General features: G+C 42.8%; 1 protein-coding gene across 1 annotated transcript in view; it reads right to left on the reverse strand.

The window, feature by feature from the left end:
* grin2da (glutamate receptor, ionotropic, N-methyl D-aspartate 2D, a) overlaps positions 1-19148 on the reverse strand; it is a 68365-nt gene that overhangs the window by 5348 nt on the left and 43869 nt on the right. The window contains exons 13-15 of the mRNA XM_030788588.1: positions 17173-17405; positions 14422-15874; positions 12853-13755 (exon numbers count right to left, since the gene is read on the reverse strand). Coding sequence (XP_030644448.1) covers positions 12853-13755; positions 14422-15874; positions 17173-17405 — 2589 coding nt within the window. The remainder of the gene's footprint in view (positions 1-12852; positions 13756-14421; positions 15875-17172; positions 17406-19148) is intronic.

Below are 19148 nucleotides of genomic sequence, written 5' to 3' on the forward strand. Positions count from 1 at the left end.
GTGCTGTTGGTCTGGTATAGAAATCCGTCTCATTAAAACAGCCTGTAGAGTTGGTGGTGAACTCCAGAGGATCAAAGTTAGTGTTGGGAATAGTTCACGTATATTTGACAATGGTGAGGGACATGCATAAAGACAGAGACAGTGATGGGGACGAACAGACAGAATTCTTGATTGACAAGCGTGGAGTGAGACAAGGTTGCAGTTTGAGTGCAGGCCTCTTCAGTATCTGCATGAAGAGGATGAATGGTCTGTCAGAACTGTCCCGGAACCGGTTTCATTTCGCAAGGTACTTAGATCAAGTGTATTACTTATGCAGACGGCCATCTGTGAAGTTTTGCCAGACTCAGCCCCTCACAGGTAACCAGAGAGAAAACAAGAGCGAGAATGTTCCAGAAAACGTCCTGAGAGGACTAGCCAGAAGGGGAAATCAGAGCCACCGAAACTGAGTTCCAATTAGGACCGCAGCAAAAGACTGAAATTCATAGTCAAACCAACCAAACTGAAATACGTAGCATTCTAAACCCAGCCTGAACCATAACCAGTGCATGCCATTTATATAAACACACAGAGACAGAGAGAGAATCAGGTGACTCTGTCAGACATTGAAATTCAGTGGCGGATTTAGGTATGGGCAACATGGGTGGCTGCCCAGGGCAGCATCTTGTTGGGGGCGGTACGGGGTGCCCACGCAAAAAATTCGGAATGGTGACATTTGCGCGATCACTTTTCGTGCGAATTTGCACGTCCCGTCAGCGATATCGCGTCACCGCGTGGGTCAATTAACCTTGTCGGAGTCGCAGTGCCAATGCAATTAGCAAAATGAGTTGCGCTACGAAACGCTACCAAATAAACCACAACTCGTTCATAATACTGTGAATACATAGTTTCACAGACATATTGCTAGAACCGCTACTGCCTGGTGTTCCTGCATCTCATCCTGACTCAGTCTAATCTCAGGAGCCTCCTCTGATCCTCTGCGTTTACGGTGGTGTGCGTTCCTCTCTGCCGGTTCGGCTCGTGGATTTACCGTATTCTCATTATCGACTGGTGACGCTGTGGAGAACGCAGATTTAATTATTGCCCCGACTTAATTATCACAAATAACCTGTGGGATGGGATTTTCTTTTCCCTCTGGGAGTGAGCCATGTTTATGAATGAAAAGAAAGAAAGAATATTTAAAATGTCTGAAATGTTTAAATTCTGTTCAGATTATTTGGTTATTTTGTCAATGTCGTTTGAAGTCCACAGGAGAAAGTATCAAGTAAAAAAAGAAAGACAGACAGACAGAGGTTGCATCCTCTTATGAGTCTCCACAGCAGTTGTATGGAATTGTTTCTCTCTCTCTTTAATTAACACATGGTAATCTCTGTGTGGATGTTTCCAGCCTTTAACCATCAGCGGTAAAGTATTCTCACTCAGCATTCAGTTATGATATTATTCTCAGCCCTGAGATGTTACTCATGCTTGTGTAATCTGTGATACTGTCACTACCTTGGGTGAATTTGTCTCATGCGTAACCTGATAACTAATATATATGTAAAACAGCATTTTCTACCAAATCATAAATCTAATTATGAGTCACATTACCCAAGCTCTGTGTGACATTTTAGGATGTCTCATGTCTGTATGTGCACATAAACCTCCAACCAGTTGAATTAAACAGGAGGCACAGGGATTTTTTTTTTCAAAGTAAATAGACATCGTTTATCAAAATTATCAAGCTTCCTGCAAAAGGGAGAGCGCTGAGAGCCAGTGGAGGATCTGTGGTTTCCTACAGAATTAATCAGGCTACGCAGGGTGACAAAGGAAGGCTACATAATACAAGTACATGGATAATCAGTGACCCTCAGTTCTCAATAGGGGAGAACTACTGTCATTTGTACTGATACAGTTGTGCAGGAAAATGGTGTAATACAACCCCCCCCCCCCCCCCCCCCCCCCGTTCCCTGCAGGGTCTCCCATTTATTAACTGGATGGTTGTGGTAAAAAAAAAAAAAAAAGGTTTAGTTGTAAACATGATGAGACCAGTTGATGAAAATACATACCCGCCAGTCACGGAAAGCCTAAAAAGAGATTTCCGCCACTAGAGACAGAAGCATATAAGTCCATGTGAATTACTAATAGGCCTACTCAAAACATTTAAATTTGGCCTACAACTATCTGTACAGAAAAAGGACACAAGTACATCTTGTCCCCACATATACAGTGAGGAAGATGGTGAGGCAGGCAAATCAGAATCTGGAGGTCACAAAGCTAAACAACTTGACACCACATGCATGTCAACAGTGCTATTTTGGATGGGTTGCCAGAGGAAAGCTGCTATTTAGAGCGACCGCCAATGGGAAATGCCTGAAGTTTGCCAGACTCTTTCAAGTCCTTGGTTAAAAGTGGTCAAATAGGGCTAAAAATTGAAATCTTTGGCCCCGTGTACCATCAGAATGTTTCCTGGATGCGTACAAGAAAAATGAACGCAAAGAAAAGCACCTCACGTCCTCTGTGAAATACAGTGATCCTGTGACTTGTACCTTATTCAGACTGATCTGTGCTAACAGCAGAGAAAGAAGAGGAAATGAAGGAAAGCCAATTCATCCGCTAATGTGACTCAGTGGAGCGCTCTGCTAAGGCTTTCACTGCTCCTGTCACAGCTGTCAAGGTGACCTCCTTCCATTCAGAAACTGACAAATGCGTCTCCATTCTGTGTAAACCGTTCCCCACCATCCCTCTCTCTCTCTCTCTGCAGACCCCCCTCTTCATTTCTCACTGCAGGTGATTTAATGATCTTTCCTTTGGAAGAGCAGGGGGCTCTAAGATTCACCCTTCGTCTAAGCGTCGGCCAGCGGAGATGCATGTTCTCATGCGGCTCAGGCTGCAGTCACTGGAGACAGTTTTCCAAGGCTGACTCAAGGTCCCTCCGTGCCCTGGCCGTCACCTGCAAGACGGCCCGGTCCCTTATTTACTCCTCCGGACCACTTAAAATCAATGGCATCTTCACCTGCCTTATACTGCTCTGATCTTCTCCTCTCTCTTACCTGTGGCGTGCAGATGACTCTGAACGCTTAAATCAGAAATGAGTTTCTCTTTAAGAGGGAAATCCACTCACGTCTTACAGAGTGACCCTGTTGACAGCGGCAGTAGGCTCTTTCACTGGCCTCTCTCCAGACAGCACTCTTTGCTGTCGTTCACTGAAACTCATCAGTGAGTGAGTAAACGAGGTCTCCCCATACTCCGTCTTGATCTACTGAGGATGACACAATAATCAATAACGTCCGCAAACAATCTCATTTCGTTAAGCGACACCCCCTTTCGAATGACATTTTGTATCAGCGTTATGCTGACTCTGATCAGGTTGAGTTTAAGTCAAGAGAATCCACATGAGAAGAAAATTGAAATTCAATTCCTCGAGAACTTCGTGTCCTGGTAGAAGAAGCTTCGCTCTGCTGAAACAACAACAACAACAACGTGAAAAGGGGCTGTTGTGTAAAATGAATGTGACTTGTGATGGCTGAGACAGGGTGATATCATTAAGTAAATTTCCGCCTCTGCCATTTGAAAAATAAGGCTGTTAGACGTTCTCTCATTTTGGTGTTGAGGTCTGAATATGTCCTACATATAGCCATCAGGCTACTCTTGATAGTTTATATCTGCATCTTCTTAGCTTTGAACTATCCGAGTAATTACTCGTCTTGTAACAACAGCAGAGTTTTCATAGTTCAGACCCTGTACTGTCGAGTGTTATGCATTGTGAAGACCGTTGTTCTTCTTTCCTAATACAGTTTTCCTCTGCTCAGCATACGCTGCAGCTGCAACTCTGCCCTCTGATTGACACATCTACAATTCAGCCGTCAACTCTCTGACCTCATTAAAAAATCTCTTTTAATCTGTTTGATGCTCCTTTAGAAATTCAGACACTGAAGTGTTGACCTAAGCGTGTCTTTTTATCATGGAACTATTTTTAATTGGTATGAAAATCTGCGATGAAATACATGTAAAGTCCTTTTCGATAACGATTTAGTTTCTTCGAAATGTTTTTCTCATCAGTTGTTTCATTTTAGTCTTCCCCTTAATCTACTCGTAGCAAAATAAATACCTCAGTATGTTTGCATTTGTGGCTACAATAGCATTCAACTACATTATTTGAAAATATAAGGCACAGTTTCATGGGGAAATGTTTTCATCTACTTCAAGCACTCAGCTTCCTTTCTGGAACATCTATGAGGAGTACACACAGAATGTTCTCAGGATGTTACCGTTCGTTCACCTGTTCCTCTACAGATCTCAGAGGCCAATGAGCTTCAGCTTGTTTTTGAGGTAAAAGAAAAGAAAGAAAAAAGGACTAGTTTGCTGAAAAATTGTCTTTCAGTTGCAAACCACTACAAAAAAAAAAAATATGGCTATATTCCAAATAATTTGGGATAATTAACATGAATATCATAGTCATTATCTGGCATATCTCAGCTGTTATTTCACTGGCCAAATATTGACTATTATGGGAAATGGGTTAAATGTCTATTACCAAGCCTTACCTTGTTGAGTGTCAGTGTGCAATGTCTATAAGTGAAGGCTTGTAATTTTTAAGGTGACCATTCAGATGGAGTATTAAGGAATTTAAGAGACCAGAACGTTTGATGGCAACTATGATACTGGACAATGTTATTAACTACTGACTTCCTTTAGACAAATACTGACATGGAATCTGATTGTGGCCAGGTCTGGAAGCATCAGGGATTGCTGTGAATTTACATGTTTATGAAAACCATACAATTTGCATGAAAAACCTCTATAAATTGTCACCATTGCTTCATCATTTTTGGTAAAAGCAGATGTAAAAACATTGTTTTGTGTTTACCCAGCACACATGAATACAGATGATATTGCTAATATGTCTGATATGCTAATCAACACCATATAGAACAAGAACAGGGTACACTTCTCGGGACCCATCTCACTATAAAAGAAATGTTGGAGAGAAAACAGTTATGTCAAATGACTGCTTACATGAAATGCTGTAACGTACTTTGACGATATGCCCCACATTGCATCCGACAGCAATAGACTTGATGGACATATTCTCACAAAATTCGGGCTCATTCACAGTGTGAGTCAGAGACACCTCACTCTGAATGTCTAATATAACCGCAGCAAAATTACAGTCAATTATGAAGCAATACAGGGTTGATGAAGTAGTGCTTGCTAACAAACTAGACGTACCGAGTACTGAGCAATATCTCCAGCTGTTTGACGGGACTACGTGCCCAACGGATCATCACAGACAAATTAAACAAGAAGATTAGCTGCTTGTTGTGAAATATAATCATCACAGCAGTTCGAAATGATATTTTGACATGCAGCGGCTGTCTACATATTACCCATATTTCTTATGTAAGATAACTAGCCTATCTGTTAATAGGCTTCTCTGATGAGGGCTGTCACCTTGTTGTGATAAAAGATGGCTTATGTCCTTGAGTGATGCCACGAACTCTGCGGGGGGGGGGGGGGGGGGCTTGTCCTGACAAGTTCAAACCTATTGGACAGGTCATGAGTCAAAGGTAAGATGAAGCACAGAACACTACTTGGGGCTAATCACTCACCCAGCAAACATCTCTCTTCATTTCAACAATTATGGAAAGACGAAAAGACGATTGTTTATTCTCACTCCAGATAAAGGCAGGCAAGTCTTAGGGGATCCCAAGAGAGTAAAAGCCTGACAGAGTTCAATGTCTATGATTGGAGCTGGATGCTGCGAGGTGAGAAAATTCCATGAAATATAGATAGAGCACCATCAGAGAAGTCACAACAAACATTCAAAGACCTTTTCTGTACTCCTGGAACATAGGAGAAGATGCCCAAACACTCACATATAGAAACTTGTATTCTGTTTACGTACGCTGCAAAACTGCCACTGATTTCCATATGGAAATCTGCCTCAGAAAAGGTCAAAATGTCACCGTAGTTTCAGCGCTATGCACCAAGAAACTCAGCTGACCTTAAAGAGAAGGAAACAATCTATAACCTGCTCCAAAAAGCTACTCAGGAGGAACAGAGAAGACACATCCATGTTGTCGTGTGCAACTAGGCATCAGGGGAATGGAGCATCTGTGCGCTCGCTCCTAGGAAAAAGGATGGATAACAGGAGGCCCAGAAGAGGTATGAGATTACAGAAGTTTACGGATCCTCAGGTTAGCAAAGATTCAGTCTTGATGCTTTTGGGTGAACCTATTTAAAATGCTTCCAGGGAGAACTCTATAAGTTCTAGGTTTTAGGGAGATGGACAGGAACTGTGGGACCATGGAAAACAACCATAGGTAAGTCTAAAAGGCAGTCAGCTAAAAGGAGAAATACCACCAAAAGAACAGAGTAGTCAAGACAAAGATCAAGAAGGACAAGAAAGGGCAAGTCGATGAACTAACAGCTGAGGCTGAAGTGGCAGCCAGACCACACATCTCAAACGAGATTTACGGGATCATCAGACAGCTAACAGGGGAAGACAGAAACACCAGTTTAGTGGTTAAGGGGCCAAGAGGACAGTCTCTTCTGCACAAAAACAGATCCCTGCAGGATTTGTTGGAAAGGGTTCTTCTACAACATCCCGAGCATTTATTTTATTGTCTCTTTATCATTTACTTATAATCACCTCTTTAACTAATTACTTTTGTAACATTTTCCTCATTCCATCATTTTGCCCTAAAATACCACATCTACACATTATGAGCATCTACTGCTATAGATTTATGGCACTGAATAAATTTGTCAACTGCAATTCATGCCAATAACAGATGAGTGAATTTAATTGTATTGAATTGTGTCTAACTGCACAGATCATTACCGGATCCCATATGTAGCAAAACCCTCTGAAGATATAAACGTCATTTGTGAGAAGATCCCTTAAGGAGGAGCTGAAAAGGGGAATTAAGAAGCTTAAGCTTCGCGAAGCAACAGGAGTTGACAACATACTCCTGACATCTTTAAAGTAGACGTAATTGCCTCCATATGTGTTCTGCTCAGGTTATGAATCAAACCTGGAATACTGACGAAATGCTAACAGACTGGGAGACTGGTTGGTCACAGCTTGTTGGGTGGTCCATTGATGTCCAGTTCCAGTGAAGTACAAGACAGATTAGAAACGATAAATCCAATGCAGATCACATTGTTATTTCTAGGAGTACTGCTGAACAATGCATTGAATGGCAGAGTTACCTGTATGTCAGCTTCACTAACTCTGAAATAGCTTCCTGAGATGTTATGATTTACCCTCAAAGTGTGTCAACCTAACAAAGAACATGAACTAAGCTTTTGCTGGTCATGTTAATCTGCATGGGCAAACTGTCAAACAGCTTTCACATCTGAACATGGTTTTACATCAAGGGCTATTCCTGCTTCTGCTGCTCTTCCTAATCAACATAGACCAAATCATTAGAAAGACCTCAAAAAATCAGAGCACTGGTTTCCAGTGGACTTTGTTCACATCATCAGAAACCTAAACTTCACAGATGACCACAGTTTCATAATGCAATAATACCCAACTCCGCCTCACTATTAACACAGTAGAGACTGAGGTCATGAGGTCACATAGAGTGGATGGGCCAAAGATGATAAGGAGGAATTCACCTGCCTTGATAGTAATACTAGCACATCTGGCAAAACAGACAAAGAACAAAAAAAGAAGATGCCCTGTATAATTATTTTAAAAGTGCTTCCACTAATATCAAGATCTTCATTTTTTAAACACAAATTACAGGGAGTTCTTCCTTGCCACTGCTGCCTTGGGCTTGTTTACTGAGGGTTTAGACACTGATCCCTGTAAAGCTGCTTTGAGACAATTTTCACTTGTAAAAAGTGCAGACAAATAAACTTAAATGTGAACTTGAGAAAAATGCTAAATTTGTCTCCCCACAAGGATCCTGGAAGTCTCTCACAAAGAATTCATAAAGAAGTTTGAAATAATTATCAAAACCTGTCTCGGTTCCGTCTATGTTACATTTTGAATGAGCAACAAGGTGCTATGGAAACTTATCAAACAGGGAGAGCTGGCCAGTGTTGGCAGAATTGGTACTACCATAAGAAAGGAACACACACAACAGCACAGGACAGGTTGCAAACCACAGTCCACAGGGAAAGTGGAAAGCAGCGTGGGCCCAAAAACAATTAGACAGTCCACGATGTGAGATGCTTTCCAAAATGAAAACCAGTCAGCAACAAAGAAAAACCGTGGGCAAAAAAACAAAAGAGATCCACATTGGTTCACAGTGAATGCTCTAAGCTCCTATATGGTGCAAAGAATCATACTAAGTGAAGAAAGCCAGTCCCTTTCACCTATTCTAAACTCTCCATTATGTTAAGGAACCATTGTTTTATGTCATTAGTTTATTACTTTTCTTGGTATATTGTGTGCAAATTCATAGTAAGACTTTAGAATTTGAAACTCTGTAGAAAGGAGTGGACATGATTTGTACACTTGGGGATGAAGTCCTTTTGCATGATTACTTGAGACTAGACTTGCTAAACTGTGAAACAGACTGATGTCAGATACCCAGTGATATTAGGTACATTGCAAAGTGAAACCGTAGGTAACTGATGAAAGCATGTCTTTTTTTATTTAAGTTTCATTAGAAAGGCCAACACAGGGGACATCAGGTTGCATTCTGACAATCTGCCTTAAATTCCCTTCTCTGTTAGTTCATAAAAAGGTCCATCCATAAAACCATGTATGTTTCGAGAGATGAAATAAAATTGTGCTTTTAATGTTTTGAAACAGTGATTAAGCAGACCCTTGTGTATTCTGTTGGCTGTACCGAAAACTTAAGAGCAGAGACAGACAATTTTACAACCTGAGGCAACTTACTGTCAACTCATTCCAGTTTCCCACTGCACACCCACTGCACAGAGACAAAAAAAAAAATAACAGGAGTTCATATTAAAAGTCTTTTTATTCTGTTCTGCTTACAACACAGCATAAAGTCTCCCATGGTTGAACAGCCCAGTGTGTCGCATCGCCCCGGTGTGGACACTCCTCTAGGACGAGGAGTATGGCACATGGAGCCAAACACAGTGGCACCGGGCAATGTGATTCTGTCACAGTGTGGCACTTAACTGATCCAGCTGTGCTCAGCTACATAACAACAGAATATCAGAGAGCTGCACAGCACGTGTGTGTTTGTGTGTATGTGTATGTGTGTGTGTATGTGTGTGTGTGTGTGTGTGTGTGTGTGTGTGTGTGTGTGTGTATGTGTGTGTGTGTGTTTGTGTTTAGCTTTAATACAATGTAGCTTTGCACAGGCAGCGCGAAGAGCACATACACGCACACACCACTGCAAAGCCCGGTCCATGTGTGACACACACACACACACACACACACACACACACACACACACATTAAGACAGTATACTGCATATTGCAAAGCTTGCGGCGCAGCTGCACACACGTGGCTTGTCAGGGTTTGGAGGGCAGTGTTTTATTGGGCACACACTGCCCTTGGCTCGGAGGATTCCCCAGGTCTGGGCCCATGTACAAATAAATTAAAAAAAGCCCATTGTTATTTTTGTCTCGATTTCCTTACCCCCCCCCCCCCCCCCACCCCCCCCCTCCCCGCCCCCCCTCCCAAACAATAGCTTTGTCAAACGTGGTATTGCCACAGCCCAAACTCGCGCTACAGTGACACGGTCGTCAGACGCACACACACACACAAAGACACACACACACACACACACACACACAGACCAATCATAGCATCTGTCATAATGGTAACTAATTGTGTAGGAGGGCTGGCTGTTTGACTCTAAACACGGTTGGACACAGGTCTCCGATGTCAACAGGATGTGAGGCAAGAGAAGACAAAGACAAAAAAAGACCAATTTATAGAGAATAAATTTAGTTTAGATAAACAGTATATCCTACCTTTGAAATATATTGTTGTAATTTTATATATATATATATAATTTGTATATGTATATGTATACATATGTATATATTTATAATTTGCTGCTATTTAGATAAGAGACCAACCCACACGTCATAAAAATGCAAAACAATTTACGGCTGTAGACACTAAAAACACAAAGAGACAGATCCATAGAGAACTCGAGGATGAGAATTAGATTGATCTGTTGGTGGGGTAAGCTCGTGAGACGACTAGTCCATCATTTGGTATTATGTCCTAGTGTACTTTATAATCCATAACTTACTCAGTAAATAAACTGACTGAAGAACTTTGATTACTCTCCCAGAATCGAAATGAAATCATTTTTGTTTTCCCCGTGTCTGTAACGGGACAGAAAGTGAATTCTACATACATTTTTTTGAGGGATTATACATATGGCACATGTCCATTGTCAAATTTGGCAACTGCAATGAGTGTCAAAACAATACTTGCACAGTACTGTTTAGCTTTACAACTATTTCTCTATTGCTCTATCTAAACTTCACAAACACATATATGTGATACATCTATATAATAGAAAGAAATCCAGACAATAATTACACAACAATCAAAAGTTAAGTTAAAGGATATATATAGAAGTTGTCAGAGATGCTAACTAGTGATGTCAAGGTATTGTGTTAAGAATGACCGACGATTGTTTAACTGAAGCTGATTGTTGAACTGTGGGGCTGAAAATTAGTGATGTCACATCCAGGTTTTAACCTCTTAAGGAATTACAACCACCTGAAAAAAGATTGGCAACGTGACCGGTTTTGAAACCTTTCAGAGTGAGACACTATATTTGACATCACAGTTTAGCGAACCTGACCACACAATATACCCTAATGAATTGGTTCTACTCTTTAAAAAAGCTCAGCATACATACAGTTAAGCTTAGTATGGCTCAGATGCAGTCAATAGTACACAAAATAAACAAAACAGCCTGTTGGTCTTTATTAACCAGACCTGAGTCAAATATGTCTCTGACATATTTTTAAGAGTCCAGGGAAAAAGAGAGAAAGAAAGAAAGAAAGAAAGAAGACATATTTTTAAGTGTCCAGGGAGAAAGAAAGAAAGAAAGAAAGAAAGAAAGAGAGAAAGAAAGAAAGAAAGAAAGTTTCTGACTGAACACTCAACTGAATACATTTCTGTGTAAATACTTGAAAATTGTAGAGGGAAAGCCTGGACTATTAGACGACTCTGGTCTGGTACCAACACACTTGTGCCCTTTGCAATACTCACACTCAGTCAATCACTTCAGTTATGCTAGCGCATATGCTAATGGTAGAAGCTAAATCAGTCCGTTAAAAACATCTGCCAAGTACTCAATCATTGTTCATAGCTTATTCTTAAAGATGTGATTACTCAGGATTTTGATAAATTACCCTCCACAACTAATCCTGATTTATTTCTAATCCTTCCACAGTAAAAATATTGATAAAAATGTTTTCAGAAATTTAACAGGCTAAAGTTCTGACGGGAATTCACTTTCACTGCACTCAGTAAAGCTCAAGCTATTTTGCTAAGCAGGCAAGGGGTTTACTCCATAAGCTAGTAAAGTGACAGCAGAGCAGCTAGTAAAAAAAGGTGTAAAACCACAGTGTCAAACTGTAAACAGTGCTCTCTCCTGCATACAGCTCTTCAAATAATGGCATGTCTCTCAGCTGCGATGTTGACATCTAATTAAGGGAGTACAGCGCTGCAATATGACTAGCCTTGTCATCTATGCACTTAAAACATCATTTCACCACCTCCGATTCCTGACATCTAATTGAAACCCCACCCATCCACCCCCCCCCCCCCCCCAACGCCCGTCCCCCTCCCACTCACAAAAAAAAAAAAAGCTACTATCTTAAAGTGTCTTCTTGGTTGCAGCACACTGTTGTCATGGCAACATGTACATTCAGTTATGAAGAGAAGGGCTGCCACTGACTGTAGGTAGTTGAAACATTGCGTGTGTCCCAAGTGTATTGTAGCACAGTGCTCATGTTCTCTCAATAAATTAACATGTTGATCTTTTATGATGACACACAGACGACACACACACGTATATAGTAAAATAACTTTTAAATATAAAATATACTGTATGTATTGTATGTGGTTTCTGTAGTTTACGGTGTATTGCTCAGGGGAAGAATGAAAACAGAGTACTAGTGAAATGATCCCAACGTAAAAGCATTGCGTGAAAGCTTCAGTTACGCCTGGCACTCAGCTTCAACGAGCCAATAAAAGATCAGTCACAGCTGACTTACCCTGTTGTTAGGAGTACAAACACAGTGACAAACACAAAGAGTAACAGATTTGAGTTGGTATGACAGAGGAGGTATGGAAAAATGCTCTGTAAGGGGCAGGACAAAAAAAAAAAAGGATTGCTACTGTACATTTTTTCAGTGATCCCTTCCCTTGAGATATTGAACAAACACAACAATTATCTAAGGATTCACAGCTCAGAGTTGGAGAAAAAGTACAAGGGCAGTTGGAGGTTTTGGGACAGGGTCTTCTTCTCTGAGTTGTCCCTTGAGAAATCCACGAAGGATTCTGAGCCCTCAGGTATTTTTGAATACTCAAAGAAAACTAAAATGAACCTAGACTACCAGTCCCTCTATCTTAAGGCCTCTGAGATTCATTTTGAAGAGCAAGACCACTCCCTTTTTAAGAGATCTCCTTCTCGTACTGACGAAACATTTTGCGTCAGAATGGCCATATATCCTGATGACATGGCATATGCCGATTCCCTTTTCTCTCTGCTGAAAAAAAACACAGAGCCTTGTGCAAGAACAGGAGGGAGCCCACAGGGGCATCAAAATCCCACTGCTGTGTGATCTAGGCCAGCGTAGAGTTTATGGTGTTAAGGAAATTGCTCCCATGGTTTGTTTGTTTGTTTGTTTGTTTTTAGTGTAACGTTCTTCGTTATTACATCACATCCTTCAAACCTCACTCTCCACACTGGAGAAGTGGGCAGAACCTCGACGTGAACACAGGCTCTTGGTTTTGAGGGGAAGGTGTGGGGACTGGTACCTCTGGGGTTGGGGCACTGACCGGAGTCTCTGGTACTGAAGCTTGGCACTGGAGGAGGAAATCGAAGAGGGCTGTGGGGCACCGGGTGTGGAGGAGATGACGGATGGAGAGGAGACCGAAGAGGATGAAGTGGGTGGAGGCCCATGGATGGGGTGTGAAGATGACGGTGGAGCAGGGAGTGCTGGGAGGGAAGGAGGCGGCAAAGATGGGATCAAAGCCTGAGGAGGAGAAGATGGCTGGCGAGAACGGTCAGAACGTTGCATTCTCTGGACGCTGAGGTTGGACTGACTGCCAGACTTGGCCTGGCTCTGTGTACGATCAGGTTTGGATGACTGTCTCTTGGACTGTGCATTGCTGCTGAAACCATGATGATGAGGCAGTAGTTCCTCTTGACTTCGAGAGGCTGCCCGGTTCCATTTGGAGTGACTGCTGGTAGGGTTGTGTGGTGATTGACAGGAACAAGCCATATGGCCTCGACTCTTATCCTGAGACTTACTTTTGGACTTCTTCTCATTTTTCACAGGCAGCTTGTCCACAGACCAGGATCTACGAGGAGGAGGCGGTGTTGTTGGAGGGGGTGGCCACTGATGTGATGCTAAGCCTCCAGAACCCCATCCTGTTCCCCCTCCCGAAGCCCAACTACCCTCTCCTGCTCCCCATGGCAGAAAGGAGTCATCTCTACTGTTTATACTGCCCCCTCTCTCCCTTGCAGGGTATGTGCCAAAAAACCAACCCCCACCCCCAATGCCTCCAACAGCTCTTCCCTCGTGACCTTCCCAGTATCTCTCAAACTTGCCGAACTCTCCAGAAGAACCTTCGTCATCTGTATAGATCTCGACAGTTTTTTCTCTTTCTGATTCTGATTCCATCCTTCTGCTTTCTCTTCTTCTCCCACACTCTTCCGCGCCTCTTCTTTCTTCCTCAGACTCTATATCTTCCTCCTCTTCTGAATCCCACTCATGGAATGACAGTCCTTCCCTAGAATGCACCTTGCTTCTCCCATTCCTGCCCAAGAGGGGGCGACTCTCACTTCCTCTCCCTAAGGCCTCTCTCTCAGTGCCTGATGATCTTCTTCTCTTGGAGGAGACAGGAATCAGGGGTAGAAATGATGACGCTGCCTCTGACATTGGGCTACCACTTGCCCAAAATTTAACACAAGCTGATTGTTTACTTGAGGAGGGACGGTGCTTACTACTTGACCTTGCCCTGGAATGGCGATGAGATTGTGGACTTCTGTGATGTCTTTCCCTCCCCCTACCTTCCTCGACATCATCTGCCCTGTCATCATCCCTCTCTCTCCTCCCTCCATCCCTTGCTAAGTCCCATTCGTAACTTCTACTGGAACTCTCGCTCTTTTTCCTGACAGAGGTTTGCTTCAGTGGGGGGTAGGAAGAGTAATCTATTCCTTTCTCATATTCCTCTTTCCTATCAACATTGCCCTCTGCTTGTTCTGACCTCTTGTATCTCTCCTTCTTTTTGGACTTCCCTCCTTTCTTTTTCTTCTTTTTAAGCTTGCGCCTCTTACGTTCCCTTTCCCTCTCGTGTTCCTCCCTCTTCTTTTTCTTATGACCCTTTTTCCTCCTTTTTTTGTCCCTCTCTCTCTCTTTGTGATGCCGCCTCTCTTCCCTACTCTCTCCTCTGTCTCCAATGTTTCTTCTGATTTTTTCTCTCTCTCCCCAGGATGCCCACCACTCCTGAAGTTGTGCCAACTGACTGCCAGCCCTCTCTCTCATTGGTAACCGAGGCTTACGAGGTGGTATAGGCGGAGGTGGAGGACTGCAGGGCAGGGATCGAGAGGAGAAGCGTGAACGACCTTTTCTCCTTCCCAAGAGCAGGCTGGACTCCTCTGTCAGGTCATCACTGTCATAATCTTCATATCCTTCCCTTTCACCTGCTCTGTACCTGAAACTCTGGGATGATGTGTACGAGGAGGATGAGTAAGTAGGAGAATTGGAACGAGAGAGTGACTCAGACGAAGAGGAGGAAGATGAGCTGGAGGTCGTAGAGGAGCTGGATGTGTATCCAATAGAAGGTGAGGGTGAAGGAGGCGTGTGGGTTGGTGAGGAGAGCGGAACAGGTACTGGAAGATGAAGAGGAGGTGGCGGTGGGCGACGACCCCTCCTGCTTCCTCCATCTCTTCCGCCATACCTCCCTCCTCCTCTCCTCCCCAAGGGGAGAATGTTCTCATAAAGGGGCCCTCCAGAGCCTTTCCTCTTCGAAAGACTATTTCTCCTCCAGAAGGAATGCTGGGGTGGAGAAGGATGTAACAGATTATGGTTGTGGGGTAGGTGAGTTTGACTTTTAGGAGGCAGACGTGGGTTTCCAGAGGACCTTGTCCCTCTCTGGCTCGTTTTTGGGGTTTGGGAACCGGCAGATTGTGGTTCTGCTGTCACTGCTAGGCCCTCTGGATCTATTGGGCCATAATATCGTTTATATTCATCCAGACCTCTTTCACCTCCACCTGTTCCTGTCCCCCAGTGAGGAGGAATGCCCTGTGAGTATTGTGCTAAGTCTGTGGGCCCACCACTGACACCACCTGCTTTCTCAGCACTTGCTTTGGGGCGTGTCCAGCGATCCACTACGGCCAATCTGCGATCGTGACGTGGCAGGAATGTAGAGCATGGCATAGGGGCACCCAGAATGGGGCTGTTTGATGGTCCAAGGGCCATACCAGAATGTACACCTGTTGGTGGGGAACCTGGAAGCAGGGAATTGTACACTGGCTGTTGTTGCTGGTGATGTTTTTGTTGCTGCTGCTGCTGCTGTTGTTGTTGTTGTTGTTGTTGTTGCTGCTGCTGTGTCATGGTGATGGGAGGATTGGCTACAGGTGTGGTGACCACATGGGGAGCGGGAATAGCAGAGACGTGGGGGTATTGGGGAAGTGTGCTTTGGGAACCTCCAGGGGCCGTTTCATCTTCAAAACTGCAGCAGCTGTACATTCCCTGTAGGGGAAAAAAAAGGAGATGTTTAATCTCACTGTCTCACTATGTCGCAACTGGCAGCAAAATAAAATCTGCCCTGTCTTAAATTGGTTTCATTGATGAAGAAGCCAGTAAATGGGCACAAGGCCTTGAAATCATTACGGTACTTTGACTGCATACCAGCACACTATGACAATTTTACTTCGGTTCTTTTGTTTCGGTCTGACAAATGTCCACCGACGACTTTGTGCTATTGAAGGGCTGTTTATAAAACACATGTAGTGATTTATACAATGTCTCTATTCAAAGAAATTACTGGCTTGTTATTCTGACTTTAGACTTATTCACTGCTTCAGTTCACATCATATTTTGTTCTAGGACACAGCCTTACTTTACCTAGGGTAACCTTATCTTATCTAGCCTTGCCTTCACTTTTTCTAAACTGAATTCCAGTTTGGGTTCTGTGCAGTCCATTGAAATTTCAGACTGCACACACTCTCAATATGTGCTTCATAACCTGGTGTATTATATTATGAATGTGGTGTAGGTAAACCTCTTTTTCACCTGGACCTTAAAAGCTACGATAGTGACTTTCCTGTTTCTTTATCTCATTTGCTAGGGCATTTGCCAACTAAAAAAAAAAATCCTTAAATTGCTTTTTTTTTTTTTTTGATGAATTTGCTCTGACCTCAGTACAGTGTGGAGATTGTACCATATCTACTCTATGGCCTCCTTAACAGCTACTCTAGGGTTTCGTTGCTCTGTGGACAAGCGAGACAAGTGCCATAGAGAGTGGATGAGTCATCCGCTTTCTCTCTCTCTCTCTCTGTGTTATGGCTCCTCTCCTTGAAAGAAGTGAATGGCTCTTGTGAAATGTCTCTGTGTATTCATGCAGAGCACTGAGCATCAGTTTCTGGTACTGAGAGACATTATGAGACCGGGTTGCCAGGTTCAACCTATTCAACTTGGCAGATGACTACTTCTCAACCTTGGTTCAAGCCATCACAAAGTTTTACATGTATGTTGGCTATTCAGGTTTATTATCTATCTTTAGGAATTGGAAAACTTTATATCAGTAAAATGCAATTCATCGTCACCCCTTTTTCCATCGGGACGCGATTTCTAATGTCTGCGACTGTTGCAACTCGTTACTCACCACATTGTTCTGTATTAATGTGAAAATTACCGCTTGTTTCCTAACAATTTATATGTCAAAAAGGGGAAGATCTAAGAGGAGTTAAACATGTGTGCTTACCATGTTTGATTTTGGGACCAAAGACAGTAATCTACATACTCCAAAAAAAAAAAAAAAACCTCACCCTACTGAAAGCCAGGAGAAAGTCCAGACTGCCAGAGCGAGCCAGGCAGTGACGGAGTTTCCAGTAGACCAGGTGTTCCCAGGCAAAGACCAGTAGACTCAGTCCCATGGCTACCAGCAGCATGTAGAACACACCTGCCATATTGTCAATGTCCAGCTTCGAGCTCATCACTTCAATCTTATCGTTGTGACAGATTCCAGAGAGCCAAAGCCGCTCAAGCATGTCGATCTCATCTAGTAGAGTAGGGACAAAGGAAAAGAAGAAGAAGAGGAAGAAGAGGAAGAGGAAGAAGAGGAGGAGGAAGAAGAGGGTATATGGCAAGGAAAAGGGGCAAAGGTGTTTGAGGAAAAGAAAGAAAAAAGAGAGAAGAGGAAAAGAAGAGGGAAAGAAGAAAAAGAGGGATGGATTAAAGACCCTTTTGTTGGGAGGTGGAGAGTTGTTTTGTTTTTGTTCTTGAGGATGGAGTAGGTGGAACAGTTTAGAGGCAGTGAGGGGAGGTGTCAGTCTGGTTTTACTTTATTATTCCACTGAGGAAGAGCAAGGTGAAAATGGAAAAAAAAAAAAAGGAGCGATAGAAAACGAGAGAAAAAATGAGGGAAAATATAAAAAAGCACGAAAGAAGGAAGACGGTAAGAGGAAGAGAAAGAGGGATGAGGGGAGATAATAACTGCTTTGATGGAGGTCTGAAATGCCCTGGTTTGCAGTCTCTTGTGATATGACAGGCCCAGAGTGCTCTGGAGATGAAAGCTAGAGACTGATGATGGGTCTACCCCACAACAAAAGCCATTAGGACATTTTTCTTTTCTTTTCTTTCTTTCTTTCTTTCTTTCTTTCTTTTTTTTTAGGGAAGAATATACCCCCCCCCCCCCCAGCTCCACTTGCCCAAAAAAAGGAGAGAACAGAAACAAGGGCATGCTTCCAGTGTAAGACATATTACATACACTCTTATGGACTCATAATTATGGATTATACTAAGCGTTTGACACAGTGAAGGAGACTGCATTCTATCTTCTTCATAAGCAAAAAGCATAAAAGCAAAGCATAAACAAATAACTGCACTGATATCAGGTTAATTTTGTGTTTCTTTTAATCCTCCTCCAGACCCTCTGAGCGCAGGTAACGGTAAATTTAATTTCGGTAACTAAAATGATAACATATTTATTCAAATGCGACAAAGATCCAACCCTAATGAGAAGTGCAGTTCAAATATGTGTCAAAATTAAAATCTATTCATTTTTGAGTAGTGTAATATTTACAGGCCTGACCCCTTTGACTTCTCATTAGCGCATTCATTAAGTTTGACTCTGTTCATCTCATCACATTTCAACGAGCCTCTTTCAGTTTCCTTTCAAACTCAGTTTTAATCATGAGAAGAGGTGCTATTTTCCTCATCAAAGAACCTCTACAGGGCAGGAGAGAGAGCGAGAGAGAGAGAGAGAGAGAGAGAGAGTGGGAGAAACAGAGATGGCGGAAGAGAAAAAGAAGCGGAGAGGCAGAGAGAGAGACAGAGTTAGAAAACAGAGCAGCAGAGAGAGAGAGAGAGAAAGAGAAACAGAGAGAGAGAGAGAGAGAGAGAGAGAGAGAGAGAGAGAGAGAGAGAGAATAGATTTGAGGGGATGATAAGCCTGAGCAGAGAGTGGAGGGAACAGAACCATGCCACCAGAATGACTGAGGACCTCAGGGTGGAATGCTGTATCTAATCCAAAGGGCCCTACAATGGGGATATCAAGTACCATTACTCTCCAGTGTAAATAACAGTCTGCTTTCTAACTATGGCACAGTTATCCATGGGGTAACTTCAATTATATGTTTTTTCTTTTTCTGTCTCGCTCTTTTTTTTTTCTTTTTTTTTTTTTTTGAAAGCCAAAAATGTCCCTCATATCCTAACCCTTCAGGCTTCACAGTGAGTCATAAGACCTGTGTCGGAAAACACGTGACACTCAGATTCACATCTTGTCGCAAATACCACTCCACTA

The sequence above is a fragment of the Chanos chanos genome, chromosome 12 (genome assembly GCF_902362185.1).
Source record: "Chanos chanos chromosome 12, fChaCha1.1, whole genome shotgun sequence".
NCBI lineage: Eukaryota > Metazoa > Chordata > Actinopteri > Gonorynchiformes > Chanidae > Chanos > Chanos chanos.